Here is an 18,480-nt window from a genome sequence, read left to right on the forward strand (position 1 = left end):
AAAGTTCTGCTCCTTTCCAAAAGAAAGTAGTGGTATCAACTCACAAAAATGTAGGTCAAAGTCACGAAAACTTTTAATAAAAATACCAAGAAAATACTATTCTCATTGAAAATGCCAAATTAAGAATTTTTCAAAGTCTGTGCGGGGAGAGTGGTGGCAAAAAATATTAGAAGGGGGAATGCTTGGGGGAAAAATATTTTTAAAATCTAGGGGCATGAAAGTTTTTTTTTTAGTTTTCTTGATGAAAATCTCAAGAAAAAGCCATTTCTAAATGAAAGTACCAAAAAGGATGTTTTTCCAAACATAGGAGGGGAGCAAAAACACTTAAAGAAGCAAATACCCCTGCTCCCCAATTGACAGCACTGCACATAGAATATACACATATAAATTTTTCTGGTCCTTTTATATCTTCAAAATTCTTATAAAACAAAAAATCGTGAAGAAAAAAATAATTTTTTGTTTGTCTTCGCAGTTTTTTGTTTTATCATGATTAGCCAGTGTGGTCTCGGGAATTATTTACAAAATTATTATTTTACATTGTTGTGTACAAGGAAGAAAAGAGATAGGGTTATTTTATTTGATGTTTTCCAGATTTTTTTTTATTTGTGAATATTTCATTTGTGTATTTCACCAGTTCAATATTTCAATTTGAATTAGTTCATTAAGAAATACACTGAACAAGCTATGCCAAAATATTTAAATAACAGTTAAATAAAAACAAGTTATTTTTCAATATTAAAGTAGAGCAACATTGAAGATTTATGTGACTAAAACTTTCACCCCTGGGAAAAAAAACAAATAAACACGCATCTGTGATCTTTCATCTGGCAAAAAATGTAATATTCTCCATTTTCGCAGATAGGAGCTTGAAACCTCTATAGCAGGGTTCTCTGATACGTTGAATATGACGGTGTGATTTTCATTAAGGTTCTATAACATTTAGGCTGTCTTTCCCTCTTTTTTTTGAAAATCAGCCAAATTTTCTCAGGCGCGTAACTTTTGCTGGGAAGCACTAAACTTGATGAAAGTTATATATTTGAAATCAGCATTGAAATCTGATTCTTTTGGTGTATCTATTGGTATCAAAAACCCGTTTTCTAGAGTTCCAGTTACCATTGAGCCGGGTCGCTCCTTACTTGCAGTTTGTTACTATGAACTGTTTGATACAAAGTCAAAAAGTAATCTCTATATTTGAAACAATCCAAGTTGGTCCAGCTACGTTCTGATCTTCCACTTCATTTAGGTATTTAGGCCTTCCATTTGGAACGGCAATTAGATCCAAAAGACAGCTTACAATTGATTATTTGAAAGAAAAACTAAGAAAATTTTATAAGCTTATCGCCTGTCTTTAGCCTATGTCTTAGATGAATGACTTTGCAGTCATTTATCTATAGCGGTCTCTTGCAAATAGCCTATTTGACAGGTTTTTCGTGACCGGTTTCCTTGTACAGTAGCAAATTTGTTCCCTTGGGTAAGGCAGTACTCAGGGGGGGGGGGGGGTTGAACTCCCAAAACTCCCCGAGAAAAAAAAACAGAAATTCGATCCTTTATGGAAGCTTCCTCAAAAATAACCAGCCCCCTAGTACAAATTTGCTCCCAGTTTGAACCCTCCCCCCCTACACCCATCATTTCCCTAAACGCTTCGAGTCAAAATCACGAGAGTTATTTTGTTTGACGTAGTTTAAAAGTTAAAAAAATATTTCATTGAGGATGAGAACCCCCTCAGGGTCCGGAGGACAAGGGTTGTAAGGTATCCCCCGAGGGCATTTAAGGTTTTTATGGAAACGGGGTATATACTTCAGAGGGGAATAATTGGATTGGAAATCAGAAGTTGAAGTGTTCTTTTTTAAGAGTGATATTTATTGGAGGGTAGCTATACAAAAACAACCCCACCCCCTCCCCCTCCCCCACGGCATGTTTTCCCCCACTGTATCCAATAGAAACTCTAAGATAGCCATTTGTAAAAAAATAGTCCAAAGATCTCATAACACGGCCTTTGGGATTGACTCAATCCCCCAAAGTATGGGGATAAGAATTTTAGGTTATGCCCCTGAGGGATGTTTTCATGGGATGCCCCTGGGGGATTTTTGCGCGTTCTCATCTTGGTTCGGCAATTTATAATAATTTCTGTTCGTTTTGAGTTTCGTTTAATTGTTGATAATGATTTGTGGAAGTTTTACGCTTGAAAGATTATTTGACTTTATTTCTGCCCATTTTGAATTAAAAGAGATCTTTACTTTTCTTTAAAAACTTATTCTGTGTAAAGTTTTTTTTTTAATTAATACAAATATATGACACCGTCATTCGGTCAGGGGTGGGCAACCACCCCTCTCCCCCCACCCCCCCCCCCCCACCCCACCCACGTCACGTATATACAAGATTGAAAGCGAAGAAATAATAAAAGGCGCCTTTTCTCGGTAGATAGCTCAATATTTGTCTTGAAGAATGCCAAAGCAAAACAAGCTCATTTTGGGTGTAGCTGCTGACGAGGAGGGGGATTAACGAATTTTTTATTGTTTAACAAAAATAAGAGTTATGAGAGGGTCAAACTTTAGTACAAAGAACAAGGCATTGATGAAGGGACAACCCTTTCCATATGCTGAATAATTTCTGTTTAAGTTTTAGCGTTGTTCCTTACTTTTAGTTAAAAAACTTGTTTTCTTCTTCAATATTTTATTGTTTTTTAATTAATGAACGCTATGATCTCTAGTCATAATATATGAATAATTAAAACAAAATTGGCTTAATAATTTTGCTGTAATTTGGTTAAATGGATATTTTAAAAATTATTCAATATTAATTACGAAATTTTTCATTAGTAATAAAGATACGTAACTTACGAATTAACTTACTTAACAAACTTCTACATTCATATATTTTTATTATGTATATTAGGGGCCTCGCCTACTAGTTAAGAACATGCTTTTTAAGCTAGAGTTCAGATTTTATTCCAGTTCTTTAAAAATGACCCCTTAATCGCAAAGACCGTTATTTAAAAGAAATAGCTCTTATGAAAGTACAAAAAAATCTTTGGCTTTACGAGTGAGGTCCTGACTAGGGGATGAACCACCGCCCCCCCCTGGATCCACCACTGTCATGGTTGCAGAGGTAGGTGTAACCTAGTAAAGAACAAACAACAGCCCATAGTAACCAAAAGTTAAAAACATTTTGAAAAAAAATTACTATTAAGAAAAAGTTGCCATGGGACATTGATTCAGGAATGGTAACTATTATTTTAGTTTGTTTTAAAAGTAAAAGTTTATTCCAAGAAGAAGTTTATGGTGATTTTTAAAAAAAAGCCTAAAACACATCAAAAATAGTGTCAGATCAATATGAAAAGTGTACCATTGGAATCTTGCATAGTTGAAAACATTGTACAGGGGGATACCAGTTCCCCTCATTCAGTGGCAGATCCAGCGGGGAGGGGGCGAAGGGGCGCACGCCCCATAGCGTAGCCTAAAGTAGTGTAATTTACTTAATTAACTAAAGTTTGCGTTAATTAAACTTGCTCCTAACGCAATTCTATTGGATTAACCTTTTTTGCAACCCCTAAATTTTTTTATTGGTTCCACCTATTTTGCCCCCCCCCCCCCCAAAAAAAATCCTTGATCCGCACCTGTCCTCATTGAATTACAAGGAAAATCACTTTTCTCAATAATTCAAATCTTAATATATATCTTAAACTTACGATTAAACTTACCTCCAATTTATATCAGAAACAAAATGTGCCCCCCCCCCCTTATGTATAAATGTATACTCTGAATTGGAATTTATAGGGGGGGGGGCTGAAATTCATTTCAAATATAAATGATTGTTATGATCTTAATCAGCATAAAAAAAAGGCATCGAATGGTGTATTCACTTTCTTCCCAACTCAATAATAAGATTTGGTATATATTTACCCATTTTAGTTGAAAATGAATTTTAGCCCCCACCCCTTTATATACCAATTCAGGGTATATATTTGCACATTAGGGGGTGGGGGGAAGTTGAAACTTACCTCTCATTTACACAGAAATAAAATTACCCCCACCCCCCTAATGTGCAAATATATACCCTGAGTTGGTATATATAGGGGTGGGGGCTAAAATTCATTTCCAACAAAAATGATTACTATATTCTTAAAGAGCATAAAAAAGAGCATTAAAGAGCATAATTTACTTAATTAACTCAAGTTTGCGTTAATTAAACTTACTCTTGATGCAAATTTATCAGATCAACCTATTTTGCGCCCCGTAATTTTTTTTTATTGTATCCCCCTATTTCGCCCCCCCCCCTACTCCCCCCAAAAAAAATCCTTGATCCGCACATGCCCATATTCAATAACAAGGATATTCACTTTTCTCAATAATTCCAATCTGAATTATTTTCTCTCTGAAAATCAAATTTGTTATATAAATTTGTAATAAACCTTTAAAATTTAATTTTTCATTTGCGACTTGGTGATTTACAAACTGCAGCTATTTTACAAACTGCAGCTATAACCTGGCCGAGATTACAGCGTATAGAAAACAAAACTGGGAAAACCAGTTTCGTATCTAGTGCCCGAGAATAGGGAGATTCTTCTTCTTCTTCTTCTATTTAACAGCAGGCGGGCTTTTCAGTAACACTATTTAGCCCTTTTCCTTTTGCTTCACTCTGTGGGCTACAGAGCTACTGGCTTGATTGCCTCATATTTATTAGATATATTCAGATATCTTTCAGCAGATCTTTCGACTCTAGGAGTTCAAATATAAGATGATAGATGTCGATTTCTATACTCTGTGTGCAGGTATAGTTGGCTAGGCTCTTGGCTGATAGTGGGATTTTGTGGTGTTTGAAGTATTTTAACAGTTTAGAAAGCAAGGTATGTTGTGCAGACGTCAGCATATTACATTCAAATAGGCAATGGTCAATTGTTTCATTATTCATATTACAATGCCTGCAAAGAGGGGACAGGGGAATTGAACCACTTGAATTAGAAAGCTTATATGAGAATGCAAGGAAATTTAGTCCATTTGTTCCAGAACGAATTCTATGATAAATTTTAGATAGATACTTATTGGGAAAGGGGGAAAGGATAGGATTAATCTTATTAAAATTAATATCTGATAGCCTCCATCGGTAAATATCTCTAATTGGGATTGGTCTCCCACTTGGCTGGTCAATATTTATAGCATTTTTTGCTATTTCATCAACCTGATGATTACCACTTATGCCAGAGTGGCTAGGAATGTACTGAAAGTAAGTTTTTATGCCACTTGAAGCAAGATTATCAATAATACTGAGACAATGATAAGTGTCAATGTCCAACTTATATTGAGGAGCTGAGGCCAGCAACTCAAGGCTTGATAAAGAGTCGGAATAAATGATAATATTATTCGAATTTTCAATCAAAGATTGGTTTTGCTTAAGGTGTTCTAATGCCATGATTATGGCATTTAACTCAGCAGACATTATAGATAAATTATTAAATAATCTCTCGCCCATTGCAATGTTCAGGTGAGGAAGGAAAACACCACTTGCAACCTTCTCATTCATTTTTGACCCATCAACAAATATTTGGAAGTGATTTTTATAGGTAAATGTATTAAGTTCTGCAAATTTTTTCTGTACAAAAGCAATGGGGGTTAAATCTTTGTTCCATTTTGAAAATTCAGTATTTATTATGGGAAATGACCAATTCCATGGAGGGGATTGGGGGAAAGTAGGTGCAATAGACTTTGCTGGTACAGGGAACTTCTTTTGAATATTGGCATACTCGTCTGCAATACCTCTATACATGGCTGGATTTCTTAACCAATTATGTAATGTGTGTGAGCTATTTGATTCAATTTTTGTAAGATGTTTTATCAAGAGAAAGCTACGTCTCTCCCTTATTGTTGTTAATCCACTCTCCATAAGAATGAAAACTTGGTGCTTGTGGGTTTCCTAAGACCAAATATGAGACGTATTATATCATTTTGTGTTGTTTCAATTTTTTGCATCTGGGTCTTTGCACATGCACCATAGACAATGAGCCCATAGTCAATATGGGGTATTATATGTGATTTATAAAACTGGAGTAAGGTTTTCTCCTTACAACCCCAGGGTGTGGAAAGAAGTCTTTTTAGTATATTTGCTTTTCTATAACATTTTTTTATTGTGTTTGAAATGTGGAGGTGGAAATTAAGTTTTTGGTCAAGCATGAGACCTAGGTAATTAATATTATTATCTTCTGGAATAGTTTTTTTTATTTAGAGTTAGTTTTGCATTAACATGGTTTTGCTTCCGGTGAAATTGGATTATTTTTGACTTGGTGGGTGCAATGGGTAAATCTGAATGTTGAGAGAATTTTTCAAACTGGAAAAGTGACTTTTGCAGATTTGACTGTGCTATCTCAAACGTGTTGCCAGATGACCATAGCACCAGATCATCAGCATATTGTAGATTTGTGTGGGGTAGGTTCATGTCCCAGAGATATAGGGCAAAAAGGAGGCAACTGAGGACTGCTCCCTGAGGTAGGCCTTTGGAAATTGTCTGTTGGGGTGAAGAGGCTGAACCAACACAAACAATGAAACTTCGCACTTCTATGAAGGATTTAATAAAGGATACTAGCTTAGGAGGTACTCCAAGGTTTGCAAGTTTATTTAAAAGGATTTGGTGGTTCACATTGTCATAAGCTCCTTCAAAATTTAGGAAAGCTGCCACTAGGATATTATTTTTTTAGAAAGATTCATTTATTGCATTTGTTAGCAAAATGAAAGCATCTGTTGAGGAGTGGTATTTCCTGAATCCAGTTTGAGTGTGTGGGATCATGTTATTTTTCTCAACAAACCAGAGGAGTCTGTGATAAATAATTTTCTCCATTATTTTCCCCATCACAGGTGTAATAATTATGGGCCTATAAGACTCAGGGTTATCTTTTGGTTTATTTTTCTTTAGGATTGGTAGGAGGGACGAACATTTCCATATATTGGGGAACCTAGACGATGCCCAAGCGTGATTATAACAATTTAGCAGTTCTTGTTTGTATGAAGGTGTGAGATTCTTTATCCATTTAGGGTGTATATTGTCATAGCTACTGCTAGTTTTGGACCTAATATGATGTATTGCATTATTCAATTCCTGGATTGAAAATGGATTAGTTATGTACTCGGATCCTGGGCGTGGTTGGTAACAAGGGTTCATAGGAATTGTGGACAGTTTGCTTTGATTATTTGATGTTAGCTTATTAACAAAAAGAGTTGCAAATAGGTTAGCCTTTTCATTATCATTTTCATAATGGGTATTATTATGTATAAGCTCATACAGGAGTGGGTTGGGGGAAGTCTTTTTCCCACAGATGTGGCTTATGACTTTTTGTATAATTGGCTCATTTGTTTCTCTGGAGAGATTATTTGCAAAATTATTCCAGTATTTATATTTAGCATCTATTATAGTCCTTTTTAGATTAGATTCTGCTTGTAATTTTTTTAAATATGTAGTAGGTGTTGGTTTTTTTATGAATTCTGTCCTAGCTGCCTTTTTTATCCTCCATTTATTTAGGCACTCATTTGTCCACCATGCCTTAGGAATTTGTTTAGGGAATGTTTTCTTAGGTGTTGTCCTGGGGATAGCATGATTAGCTGTATTTATTAGTAAAGATGTCAACGCTTCAGCATGTGTGTCAACTGTTGCGTTAGAAATGCATGAACTTTGGGTGAAACTTGTAATTTCATCATTTAGCTTATTTTGGAAAATAGACCAATTTGCTTTAGTTTTGATATATTTGGATGTATGAGATAAAGTTTCAGCAGGTTCATTTAGGGAGCAAACTATAGCAAAGTGGTCTGTACATAGACTATCAATTTTATTTATGTAAATTTTGTTCAAAAAATTTAAAGACACAATTTGTAGGTCAATTGTGGAGAAATTGCCACTTTTGGGGTTGAAATAGGTATTCAGGTTTGGAGGGGTAGCAACAACTAATTCATTATTATTTGAAGTCATATGCTCAATAAATTTACCAGCTTTATTTGCTGGTTTATTCCCCCACAAAAGGCTGTGGGCATTGAAATCACCACAAATAATGATATTTTTTAACATATTAGAATTATTTATATAATTAAAGAAATCCTTGGCATCTGTAGTTTGGCCATTAGGGTTATAAAAGCTTATTATGTAGGTTTTTAAATTATTCAGCCAAACACTTATACCAATTACATCAACATCATTTTCAAAATCTGGAAAATTGATGCCACAAAATTTTATATTATTATTAACTAATAAAGCTACACCACCTCCTTTTCTCTCTGAAGATCTATCCTTTCTCAGGATAGTATATCCCAGAGACTTAATTTGTTGATTTTGGGTTAAATGAGTTTCCTGGAGGCAAGCAATATTAATGGAATTATTATTCATAAATTATATTAGTTCATTTAGCTTATTTTCTGTGAGTGATCTTACATTCCATTGGAGTATTGATAAATGTTGTGTTGTTGATTTATTCTTCATGTAACTGCGTATCAATGTTCAGCTTTGTTAACAGTAAAGCAAGATCTTTTTTTGCTTGAATGAGCATATCATCTGGGATGTAGATTTTTGCCAATTCTGCAATAATTTTTGTTTTCTGTAGTGGATGTATGTTCATGGCCTGAACTGCATTACAGTTTAGAATGAATAAGCATATATTTGGGGATTGCATTTTTGGTAGTGCATCCTGTTTGTTGGTTAAGGGATTGATTCCTGGTAGTGTTTCTGGTTTGTTTCTTCTTGGGAGGGAGGGCCAGGCTGGCCTCATCTCACCGGACAAGGAAGCTTGTTGGCTTGGTGATTCCTTCTGATAGGGATTTGATCTAGGGGGCTTAGAAGCTGGTGTTGTATATGGGGTGCTTGATGCAGTGGGGGCATTTGACTTGGGGGTTTTGGTTGGGTTCATTAAAGGCTTTATTTGGTATTGTTGGGCAGCATTTGCTTCCATTGCTGCAAAGGGGTATGGGATGGCCTTCTCTGTTGATATTTGGAGTGTTAGAGCTCTTTTCTTGTATGCAGGGCATAATGATTTATTTGTAAATTCATGTGGGCCTTTGCAATTGATGCATTTAGGCTGAGTGTTGTTGCAAGTTGTCAGCTCTTTAGGATGGAAAGATTTACAATTACTACACTCTTGGAGAATTTCATTGCATTTGTTTGTCGTGTGTCCCAGTTTGAAACACTTCTGACACTGAATAGGCTTAGGTTTGTATTCCTTGTGTGGTTTGATTTGCCCAAATAGGAATAATTTTTCTGGGATATCAATTTTATCCTTCAGTGTGAATAAGAAGGATCTACTAGTTTTTAGGCCATTATAGTTGGGTTTTCCAAGTTGGGTAACATACTCAACTGGGATTGTGTTTCCAGCCCTATCTGACAGGCCTTCTTTTAACTCCTGAGTAGATATCTCTGGGGGAACATTATAAACTACTATTTTTGTTGGTGATTGTTTAGGGTTCCAATTAGATGCAATAATTGGGTTATTCAGAAGGGATTTAAGGTTAATTATTGTATCTGCTGATTTCTGATCTTCTACAGCTATTAGCAGAGATCCATCACGGTTAATGTTAAGAGAGAACATTGATTTTAGCAGTTTAAAAATTGCAACTCTTATTGCAGTGATCATTTTTATTTCAAAGGGGGTAGTGGGAGTAATTTTAATGTAAATTCCTAAGTTTTGGGAGGGAGGATCTTGGGCAGGGAGAGGGGAAATGCTTTTAATTGGGGAGATTTTGAAACCCATTATCATCTATGGTTACATTAGCCCCTACACTTATCATTGTCCTATTCTCCGAATTAGAGCTATCATTAGAACTTTGAGATAGGGTGCTTGACCAGCCAGGATGGTTATCTTTCACTATGACACTTTCACTGGAATTTGATTTGGGATCTGGGGGGACTTTTTTTTTTTGGAGGACTTCTAATCATTGCCTATTGGAAAAAGCTTTAAACACAGAAATAAAACTAAAACAAGAAGGGAAAATAGATGATATCAAACAGTCTGCACTATACTATGGGGGAAGATAAACACCACAGTATAGCCCTGAGGATGTCTTGAGCAGAATTGGTTTGGTACAACTGCTGATTAGAATAGATAATAATCACAAGAAAATATATTTCGATTTTCTTAAAAGGTTGCTGCTGCTGGTTGCTGCTGCTTTTGTAGGGAATATGCTGCTGCAATAGGGAATATTGCGTCATAACTATTTCTTCTTCTTCTTCTATTTAACAGCAGGCGGGCTTTTCAGTTAAACTATTTAGCCCTTTTCGTTTTGCTTCACTCTGTGGGCTACAGAGCTACTGGCTTGATTGCCTCGTATTTAATAGATATATTCAGATATCTTTCAGCAAATCTTTCGACTCTAGGAGTTCAAATATAAGATGATAGATGTCGATTTCTAGGCTAGGCTAGGATGGCTAGGCTCTTGTCTGATAGTGGGTTTTTTTGATGTTTGAAGTATTTTAACAGTTTACAAAGCAAGGTATGTTGTGCAGACGTCAGCATATTACATTCAAATAGGCAATGGTCAATTGTTTCATTATTCATATTACAATGCCTGCAAAGAGGGGACAGGGGAATTGAACCACTTGAATTAGAAAGCTTATATGAGAATGCAAGGAAATTTAGTCCATTTGTTCCAGAACGAATTCTATGATAAATTTTAGAAAGATACTTATTGGGAAAGGGGGAAAGGATATGATTAATCTTATTAAAATTAATATCTGATAGCCTCCATCGGTAAATATCTCTAATTGGGATTGGTCTCCCACTTGGCTGGTCAATATTTATAGCATTTTTTGCTATTTCATCAACCTGATGATTAACACTTATGCCAGAATGTATAGTAATGTACTGAAAGTAAGTTTTTATGCCACTTGAAGCAAGATTATCAATAATACTGAGGCAATGATAAGTGTCAAAGTCCAACTTATATTGAGGAGCTGAGGCCAGCAACTCAAGGCTTGATAAAGAGTCGGAATAGATGATAATATTATTCTAATTTTCAATCAAAGGTTGGTTTTGCTTAAGGTGTTCTAATGCAATGATTATGGCATTTAACTCAGCAGACATTATAGATAAATTATTAAATAATCTCTCGCCCACAATGAGCCGTTTTACAATGAGCCGTACAATGAACTATTTACAATGAGCCGTTTGTTTGTCCGAGTTTAGGCAGAATTGTCACTTGTTAGTAAATTCAAAAATAGGAGGCGCTCTACATGCGAAACTATTTGAATTAGTAAGCTACTTGTTCAGAAATTTTTTGATACAAAAATTAAGTTTCTAGGTGGTATAATACAGTAATTAGAGTAGTTTAAATGTCAAAAAGTTTTCAAAGTGATTAAAGTGTCCGACTACTGGGTGTCTTACCCTAGTTTACTTTTGAATGATTATTTAAAATGCAGGGGCAAAAATACAAAACTAAACTTAAAACAAAATTTACAAATACTATGAACAGCCAGGATGAATGCCACCTATAAAAAAATTGGTAGGATGGCATATTGTTCAGCACAAACTTGAAAACAGACAAAATGTTTATCAAAAGCAAGGCTTTTTGGTAAATTTTTGGCAGTTCATATTATTGACTTACAAATAAAGTGAACATACCACTCAATGCCTTTTTTTATGCTCTTTACAAATATAATAATGGCTTCTATTGTAAATTTGAATTTAAGCTCTTTTTGACTCTTGAAAATGACCAAAATATTTCTATTTTTTGTTTTTAAAAAGATTTTAAACATCTGTTTTAAATTTAATTTTTCATTTTAAATCCATTTTTTTAATGTTATATAATCAACAAGCACTGACTTTCCACAATTAAGTTGGATAAATGAAAATTCCATAAATAAATTTTGCAATACTATGCTGTTGTCTTCTTACTTCATGCCAAATATTCAAGAATGTGTTTTCAACAAAATATTAAAGCCAACAGAAGAAGGTGTAGATAAATATCCCACAAGGTGCTTTACCAATGCAGTATTGAAATTTAAAGATACTCAATATATTATGATCAAAAGTCAGCCAGTTCATGTTGTCAAGGTTGCAAAATCAAGTTGTTTGAGGCTGCAATTAAATTTTTGCACAAGGGTGATGACAGTATTGATCTTTTCAGGTGCATTTTTTTTATTTATTTGTTAATTACTAAGTTAGAATGATTCAATTAATTATGATAATTGTTAACATTAATTATGCTAATTATTAATTTAATATTAAGTCATAATTAGTAATAATTTTTGTAAATGTTTGGCAGTTCATAATATTTACTTACAAATAAAGTAAACATACCACTCAATTCCTTTTTTTATGCTCTTTACAAATATAATAATTGCTTCTATTGGAAATTCAAATTTAAGCCCTTTTTCTGCTCTTGAAAAATGACCAAAATATTTCTAGTGTTTGGATGTAAAAAGGATTAAAACATCTGTTTTTACTTTTCTGTTTCATTATAAATACATTTTTATTATTATATTATATAATAGGCAATCTAATAGTCCTATGTTGATTGCCCATTCAATTGATGTCTTAATAGGAATAGGCAATCTAACAGTCCTATGTCAATTCAAAATTCTTGGTCAACCTGCCTGAGACTCTAGGCAGGTGTGCCTTTCCAAAAACTAACACACAAGTACAGTGGCGGATCCAGGAGGGCACCCCCCCTCCCAATGTCATCTAAAGTAGTGTAATTTACTTAACTAACACAAGTTTGTGTTAATTAAACTTGCTCCCAATGCAAGTTTATCAGATCAACCTATTTTGCACCCCCTCCCCTAAAAAAAGTCCTTGATCCGCCCCTGCACAAATATTTGTCCAATAAGAAAGTCATACTTACTCCCGCCATTTACCCATGGTATTTAAACATTTGCATCTCTATTACTCAGACTATCTGTCTCGGCTTTTTCTACAATTAGCCATGTCTTGATACCTACTGCAAAATACTTGATTTTCAATTCAGTTTTGACTCTTGAATTGAAAATCAAGTATTTTGCAGTAGGCATCAAGACATGGCTAATTGTAGAAAAAGCCAAGACAGATAGTCCAAGTAATTGAGAGGCAAATGTTTAAATGGCACCAGAATTTTTACTTTTGGCTATAATATACAATTTTTTATGAATTATTTTTTCAGGTTGCTTCCTTTTTAATCAACTGTTCCCTGAATTTGAATACAATCTATAGCTTAATTTTTTCTCATTAAACGGAGCAGAGGGGAGGGCCTGCAATTTTTATGGTAAGAAGATTATGTTTAGAAACAGTTTTGAATGGCAAATTCAATTCTACCACATTTTTTTTTTAAATGTATTGTTTTTATCTCTGGATTAGCATTCATAAAGGGTTAATAATTGCTCAAGCATTAGAAGCTATAGAGGTAGGCCTTGCTGTAAAAAAAATTCAATATCCTAATTTGAGCATAATGTCTGTTCTGTAAAAATTTCATTCTTACTTAACAGCTTTCCAAGACTATAAAAAGATCCTAGACTGCAGTTGAACCACTCAATCAAGCATGGACGCCTGCCAAAAAACATTGTAGGGGGAAGGGCACCAGAATAGCAATGGTGAAAATAGCAATGAAGACCACACTGCCTATTCATAACAAACATCAAAAGCATGAAAAACAATAGGGAAATCTTTTGCAAGACAGTGGAGATAATTTGAATGAATATTGTGTTTGAAAAATATTCATTTGAATGGATATTTTTAATTTTTTGTTTTATTGGTCACATGTTCTTGTGAGTCTTTTATATTTTATATATTTTTTGTCTTGCTGAGGACGGCCCTTGGACATAGTGCCAAAATATTCATTCAAATTATCTCCACTGTCTTGCAAAAAGATTTCCCTATTGTTTTTTGTGCTTATGTTGTTTGATAGCAGTGGTGAAGGGAGGAGGAGAAGGGGAATACATTTGAAGATAAAAGGTTATATGCAAAATTAAATCCTCAAGGAAAAAAGAAAAGTACTTAATTTTTATATACCAAATGACGCAAAATTCAACAAATTTGTGAATGGTGAAGATTCCTGGCACAAAGATGAATTCCTTTAATTAGTACTTATGTATTATACTGCCAACACTCAAGAATTGAATTTAGGTTAATCCTAATGAAAAATACCAAAACATGATGAAAATATAATACTTTAGAAATAAATTTGGGCTATATATTTGCACTTTGGGGGGGGGGGGGTAACCCGACCTAAACTAACCTCCCCCCCCCTAATTATTGTGCAAATATATAGCCAAAATTATATAATTCTAATGTATTCTGTCACCCGCCGCTTGTTTTCCACTGAGCATAAGCTAATTGTTCCTTAATACAGACAGATAAAACCGGTTTGTTCTCAGCATAAACTTGAGTGTTGGCAGTATAATACATAGGCCTAAGTACCCTTTTATCTATTCCGCATTCAAATAATATGTATTTAAGATTAATATATTATGGCCTAAACCTAGAGTAAAAGAAAATAAGACTCAAACGTAATTGCAGAAAATAAGAAAAAAAGGTATCATCTTAAGGGGTCCATTTAATTTCTGAGTAAAATGACAGTTACATTTTGAAAGAACATAAAAAAAAGGTCTTGGGTAGAATGTTTGTCTAATTTAGAGCTTTATAACAAATATATCTCAAAATCTATCACAAAATCCCCTACCCCTCTCTGCATAGGTACCATGCTTTCCCTTTTTCATTTTGGAATAGGTTTTCAATCTATCTCTCTTATATTTTCAGACCTTTAAAAATTGAACAGCATAGCAAAAGACAAAAAAAAATTTAACTCATGACCCAGCTGTCTAAAATAATCCTCTTTACATTTATGCTCAGAATTACACTGAACATAAATGTGTTCAAATGTAATTCTTTGCCACAAGTCACTAGAGAATCTTTGGTGAAATGGTCTAGTCCTATAAACATTATGCTTTTACTAACATAGGAAGAAAGGTCAGTAATTCAATGATTTATGTCTGGTTTTTGATGGGTAGTAAATAATTGAGACAAAAACTTTGGAAAGTAGCAAACAAATTATGTCAAGTTAAGTGGAAATGATAGTTAATAGGGGTGGATTGTCACTAGGGATTGAAACCCTGAATGAAAGGGGATTTATTGGGAACCGATTTTTTTTTTTTTTAGAAGACAGATTTTTGGGGAAATTCCAAAAAATTAAAGGATAGTGGAAATACTGATATTTTTAGACAAAATCTGCCAACAGATTTTACTAGGCCATGGAAACTTCCAATTAGCATGGCTACTATGCTACTCCACGTTTTGCATGGTGGAGCACAACTTGTGTTTTGACAGCTTTTCTTTGAATATTTTTTTTTTATGTAAAAATGGTATTTTCAGACAAAATCTGCCAACAAACTTGAAAACTGCCAAGTAGCATTGCTACTTTGCTACCCCACTTTTTGCATGGTGGCACCTGATCCTTTCATTTAATGCCTACTATGTCTTTTTTTACTATGGTGTATCAGAGCAATATTAACCTGGATCACAAATCAAGAGGCTTAATATTCATTGGGTGAGGGTAGGCTACTCACTTGAGATATTTGTAGCTAGTCAGTAAAATCATGATCCCAAGGACCATAGATCTGCTGGTTTGCTATATAAATTGACTATTTGGAAATATAAGAACTAATACAATTGTAAGATGAAAATACTGACACCACAACCACCAAAACTTTTAACTGCAAAAACCTTATTCATGGTCAATTTCACCCACTCAATTTCTAGATTAGTGAAAAAGATGAACTTGATAAATAAAACTATGGAATTAAATACTGAAAAATGTCTACCACAGTTTACACAAAACTAAGTAGCTATAGCACCTTGATTATTGCTTTTAACTGTAAAACAACAAAGTAACTACATAAATTTTACATGTTAATTTTGGTGACCAATCAATTATAAATAAGTGCTAGCAAAATGATTTGAAAACTCAAGATTTATGACAATTTATTTGATAGTTTGTGTAAAATTTTTAATTTGAGTTTTTCAAATTTTCCAGAGAGCTGAATGGTTTAAAACCAAGAAATACTGAACAGTTATTTTCAATGACAGTTCCATATTTTGAAGGCATGTCATTGAAGGATTGGAATTTTTTCCGTGTTATATGGCTTGGCTTAATTGACAATGGCTTCAGAAGTACATTAGTGAATGGTTTGTGTGATATAATTTGCAATGTCTCCTCTTTTCTGGAACCAGCATACTATTGGGCAAGGTCTATTACGCAAAATATAAGGTATCTTATGGGAAAAGGCGTTAATGCCTTATAAATCAGATATCTTGATCAGAACTATAAAAATCCCAGATTATCTTAGCACCAGATCCTGTGAAAGTTAAAAAACAGCAAACTTAGTTGGACTGAGACTTTTTCATTTTACAAAATCAGAGCATATCTTATCCAATACTGCAGTGTTAAAACTATCCAACACTGTCCAAAGCCTTGTTTTAAATGTCTAATTAGTTCTACAGATTCTTCCTACTGTAAAGCAATGCAAGAAGCAATTATTTTCTACGTTATAAGGTATCAAAGACATGGGTACTTTGTGGATTGTTGATTAAATAAAACAAGTTTGTAAAAATGCCAAAAATATTGTAAAATTTACAACCCTCACCCCAAACATTTTGTCTTGTGTCACTCTGTCTAAAGCTGTCATTTCACCAACATATTGCCTACTGTGGTGATAATTCTGAACCTTCTGTTGCTCCACATTTGGATCACTGTGCTCTGTAACCACAATGGCATCACCATCAATAACATGCCTGAACCTTGCATTTCCTAAAGAGAACAGCCTAAATTTTTTTCTGAAGAGATTGAGTTAAAAAAAAAAATATTTTTTAAATTTGTACATAATAAAGTTGTCACATTTTATTTTTATTTTTTTCAAGGGTTTAGTCATTCCTTTTTTGAACTTTTTTCAACCCTTGTAAGAGTCACAAAGAGTTGAATATTTTTTGGATGACCGTTGGTCTCCTTTATTGTCTTCTAGACAATATGCTTGAGTTGTCTTCCATTGTGCTTGAGTTACCAGCCATGATTGATTTGATGTTGCCTCTGCTCTTTACTAGTATACTTTACCATATCATGTCTTTTGTAGTGTCATATGCATCATTCAATCACTTTATTTTTTAGAAATCATGGATTCTTTGAAAAATGAGACTGATGAACCCTTGGAAGATCCAAATTTTGTTCATTCATCCAATGATTTGGACGCTCCTAAAAGCAGTTCCCACAGCTTGTCCCAGCGTCTGGTCGGTTCTTTTACATTAAAGGAAGAAGGTATGCTCTCAAAGAGAAAGAGTGCAAAAGCCTCTTTTTGTTTATTTTGTACTTGGGTCATTTTTTTTATAAAATGAAGCCATAAACTGGCATTTTGACACTCTTTATCTCAGTCCATATGAAACCTGTCAGGATTATTCCTTTCATTGGTGGGAGCAGCTGCTTTTTTTTTGAACAACTGAGGATATTAAGTTGAAACTTTGTTGTTACTACAATTACCACATCTGCTCATGCAATTTAACTTAATTAAAAGAGTGTAAGCATATCCAGGTTGTCAAAGAGCATAGATAGAATTTTTGAGAATGGTATTAAGTTTATTTTTCAGGCTAAAATGAGGTGTAAAACTAAATTAAACAATGCGATTTGTGTCCAGATTTTCAAAAGCGTATGTTGTTACAAAATTGTTGAAAAGTTTTCTTCTACATACATTTAGCAAGCTGAACTATGGATTCTTATAGGACAAAACAGAAAAGACATAAAATATTATTTCCTTTTTCCATGAAAAAGAGTGAATCATTTAAAAAACAAACCTAAATTAAATTGAAAACTTTTCCTATAAAATAAGTTTTTCAAAGAAAAGTAAATAGCTTAATTAAATCAAAAATGAGCTGAAATAAATTCAAATAATCTTCCAACCATAAAACTACCACAAATCACCATCAATAAATAAATAAAATTCGAAACAAACAGACATTTTTTTGAATAAATGAGTAAAATTCAGAACGAGCTGAAATTAGCATGAGTAGGGCTGACAATCCCCATGCCCTCTCAACATCAGAACATAATTTGTACTTTACCGAAAAAAAAGTTGAATATGTATTGACAGTTTAATATATGTACATATAGTAGTATTTATTCCTTAAAGTCTTAATAATTTTTGATTAATTAAAGTGAAAAAACTGAAAACAGACAACTGAATATTGTGAGGTTCCTTGTCTAAAAATTGCAATGTTAGTGTAAATGCAAAAAAATTCGAGTCCTTTTAAAAATTCCTCCATTTCAGGATTTTGATACAATATCCCTGTTTAGACAAGTAAACTTTTGTGTGCCAAAATTAGTGTTTATTTTTCTGCTTCTGATTTTTCTTATAGTATTTGGAATCAAATAGATTCAAAACTAAAGACAAGAGGTTTTTTATATCCTAACTAAACTTACATAGCATTCGAACCAACTTGTCATTCAACCTACATTTTTGCATCTTGAGCTTAAACTTTTTCGCATGCTGACAATAGTAGGCTATGCG

General features: G+C 33.8%; 2 protein-coding genes across 3 annotated transcripts in view; one reads left to right on the forward strand and one right to left on the reverse strand.

Moving 5' to 3' along the window:
- Window positions 1-18,480, reverse strand: part of LOC148952893 (uncharacterized) — a 448,257-nt gene that overhangs the window by 141,936 nt on the left and 287,841 nt on the right. The gene's annotated exons all lie outside the window — the stretch shown is intronic.
- Window positions 17,094-18,480, forward strand: part of LOC148952898 (uncharacterized) — a 29,882-nt gene continuing 28,495 nt past the window's right edge. For both annotated transcript variants that reach the window (XM_089088143.1, XM_089088144.1), the window contains exon 1: window positions 17,094-17,237. In XM_089088143.1, the coding sequence (XP_088944269.1) occupies window positions 17,096-17,237 (142 nt within the window). In that variant the 5' untranslated portion in view covers window positions 17,094-17,095. The remainder of the gene's footprint in view (window positions 17,238-18,480) is intronic.

The sequence above is a fragment of the Artemia sp. Qi Xiang Cuo genome, chromosome 4 (genome assembly GCF_049724085.1).
Source record: "Artemia sp. Qi Xiang Cuo chromosome 4, ASM4972408v1, whole genome shotgun sequence".
NCBI lineage: Eukaryota > Metazoa > Arthropoda > Branchiopoda > Anostraca > Artemiidae > Artemia > Artemia sp. Qi Xiang Cuo.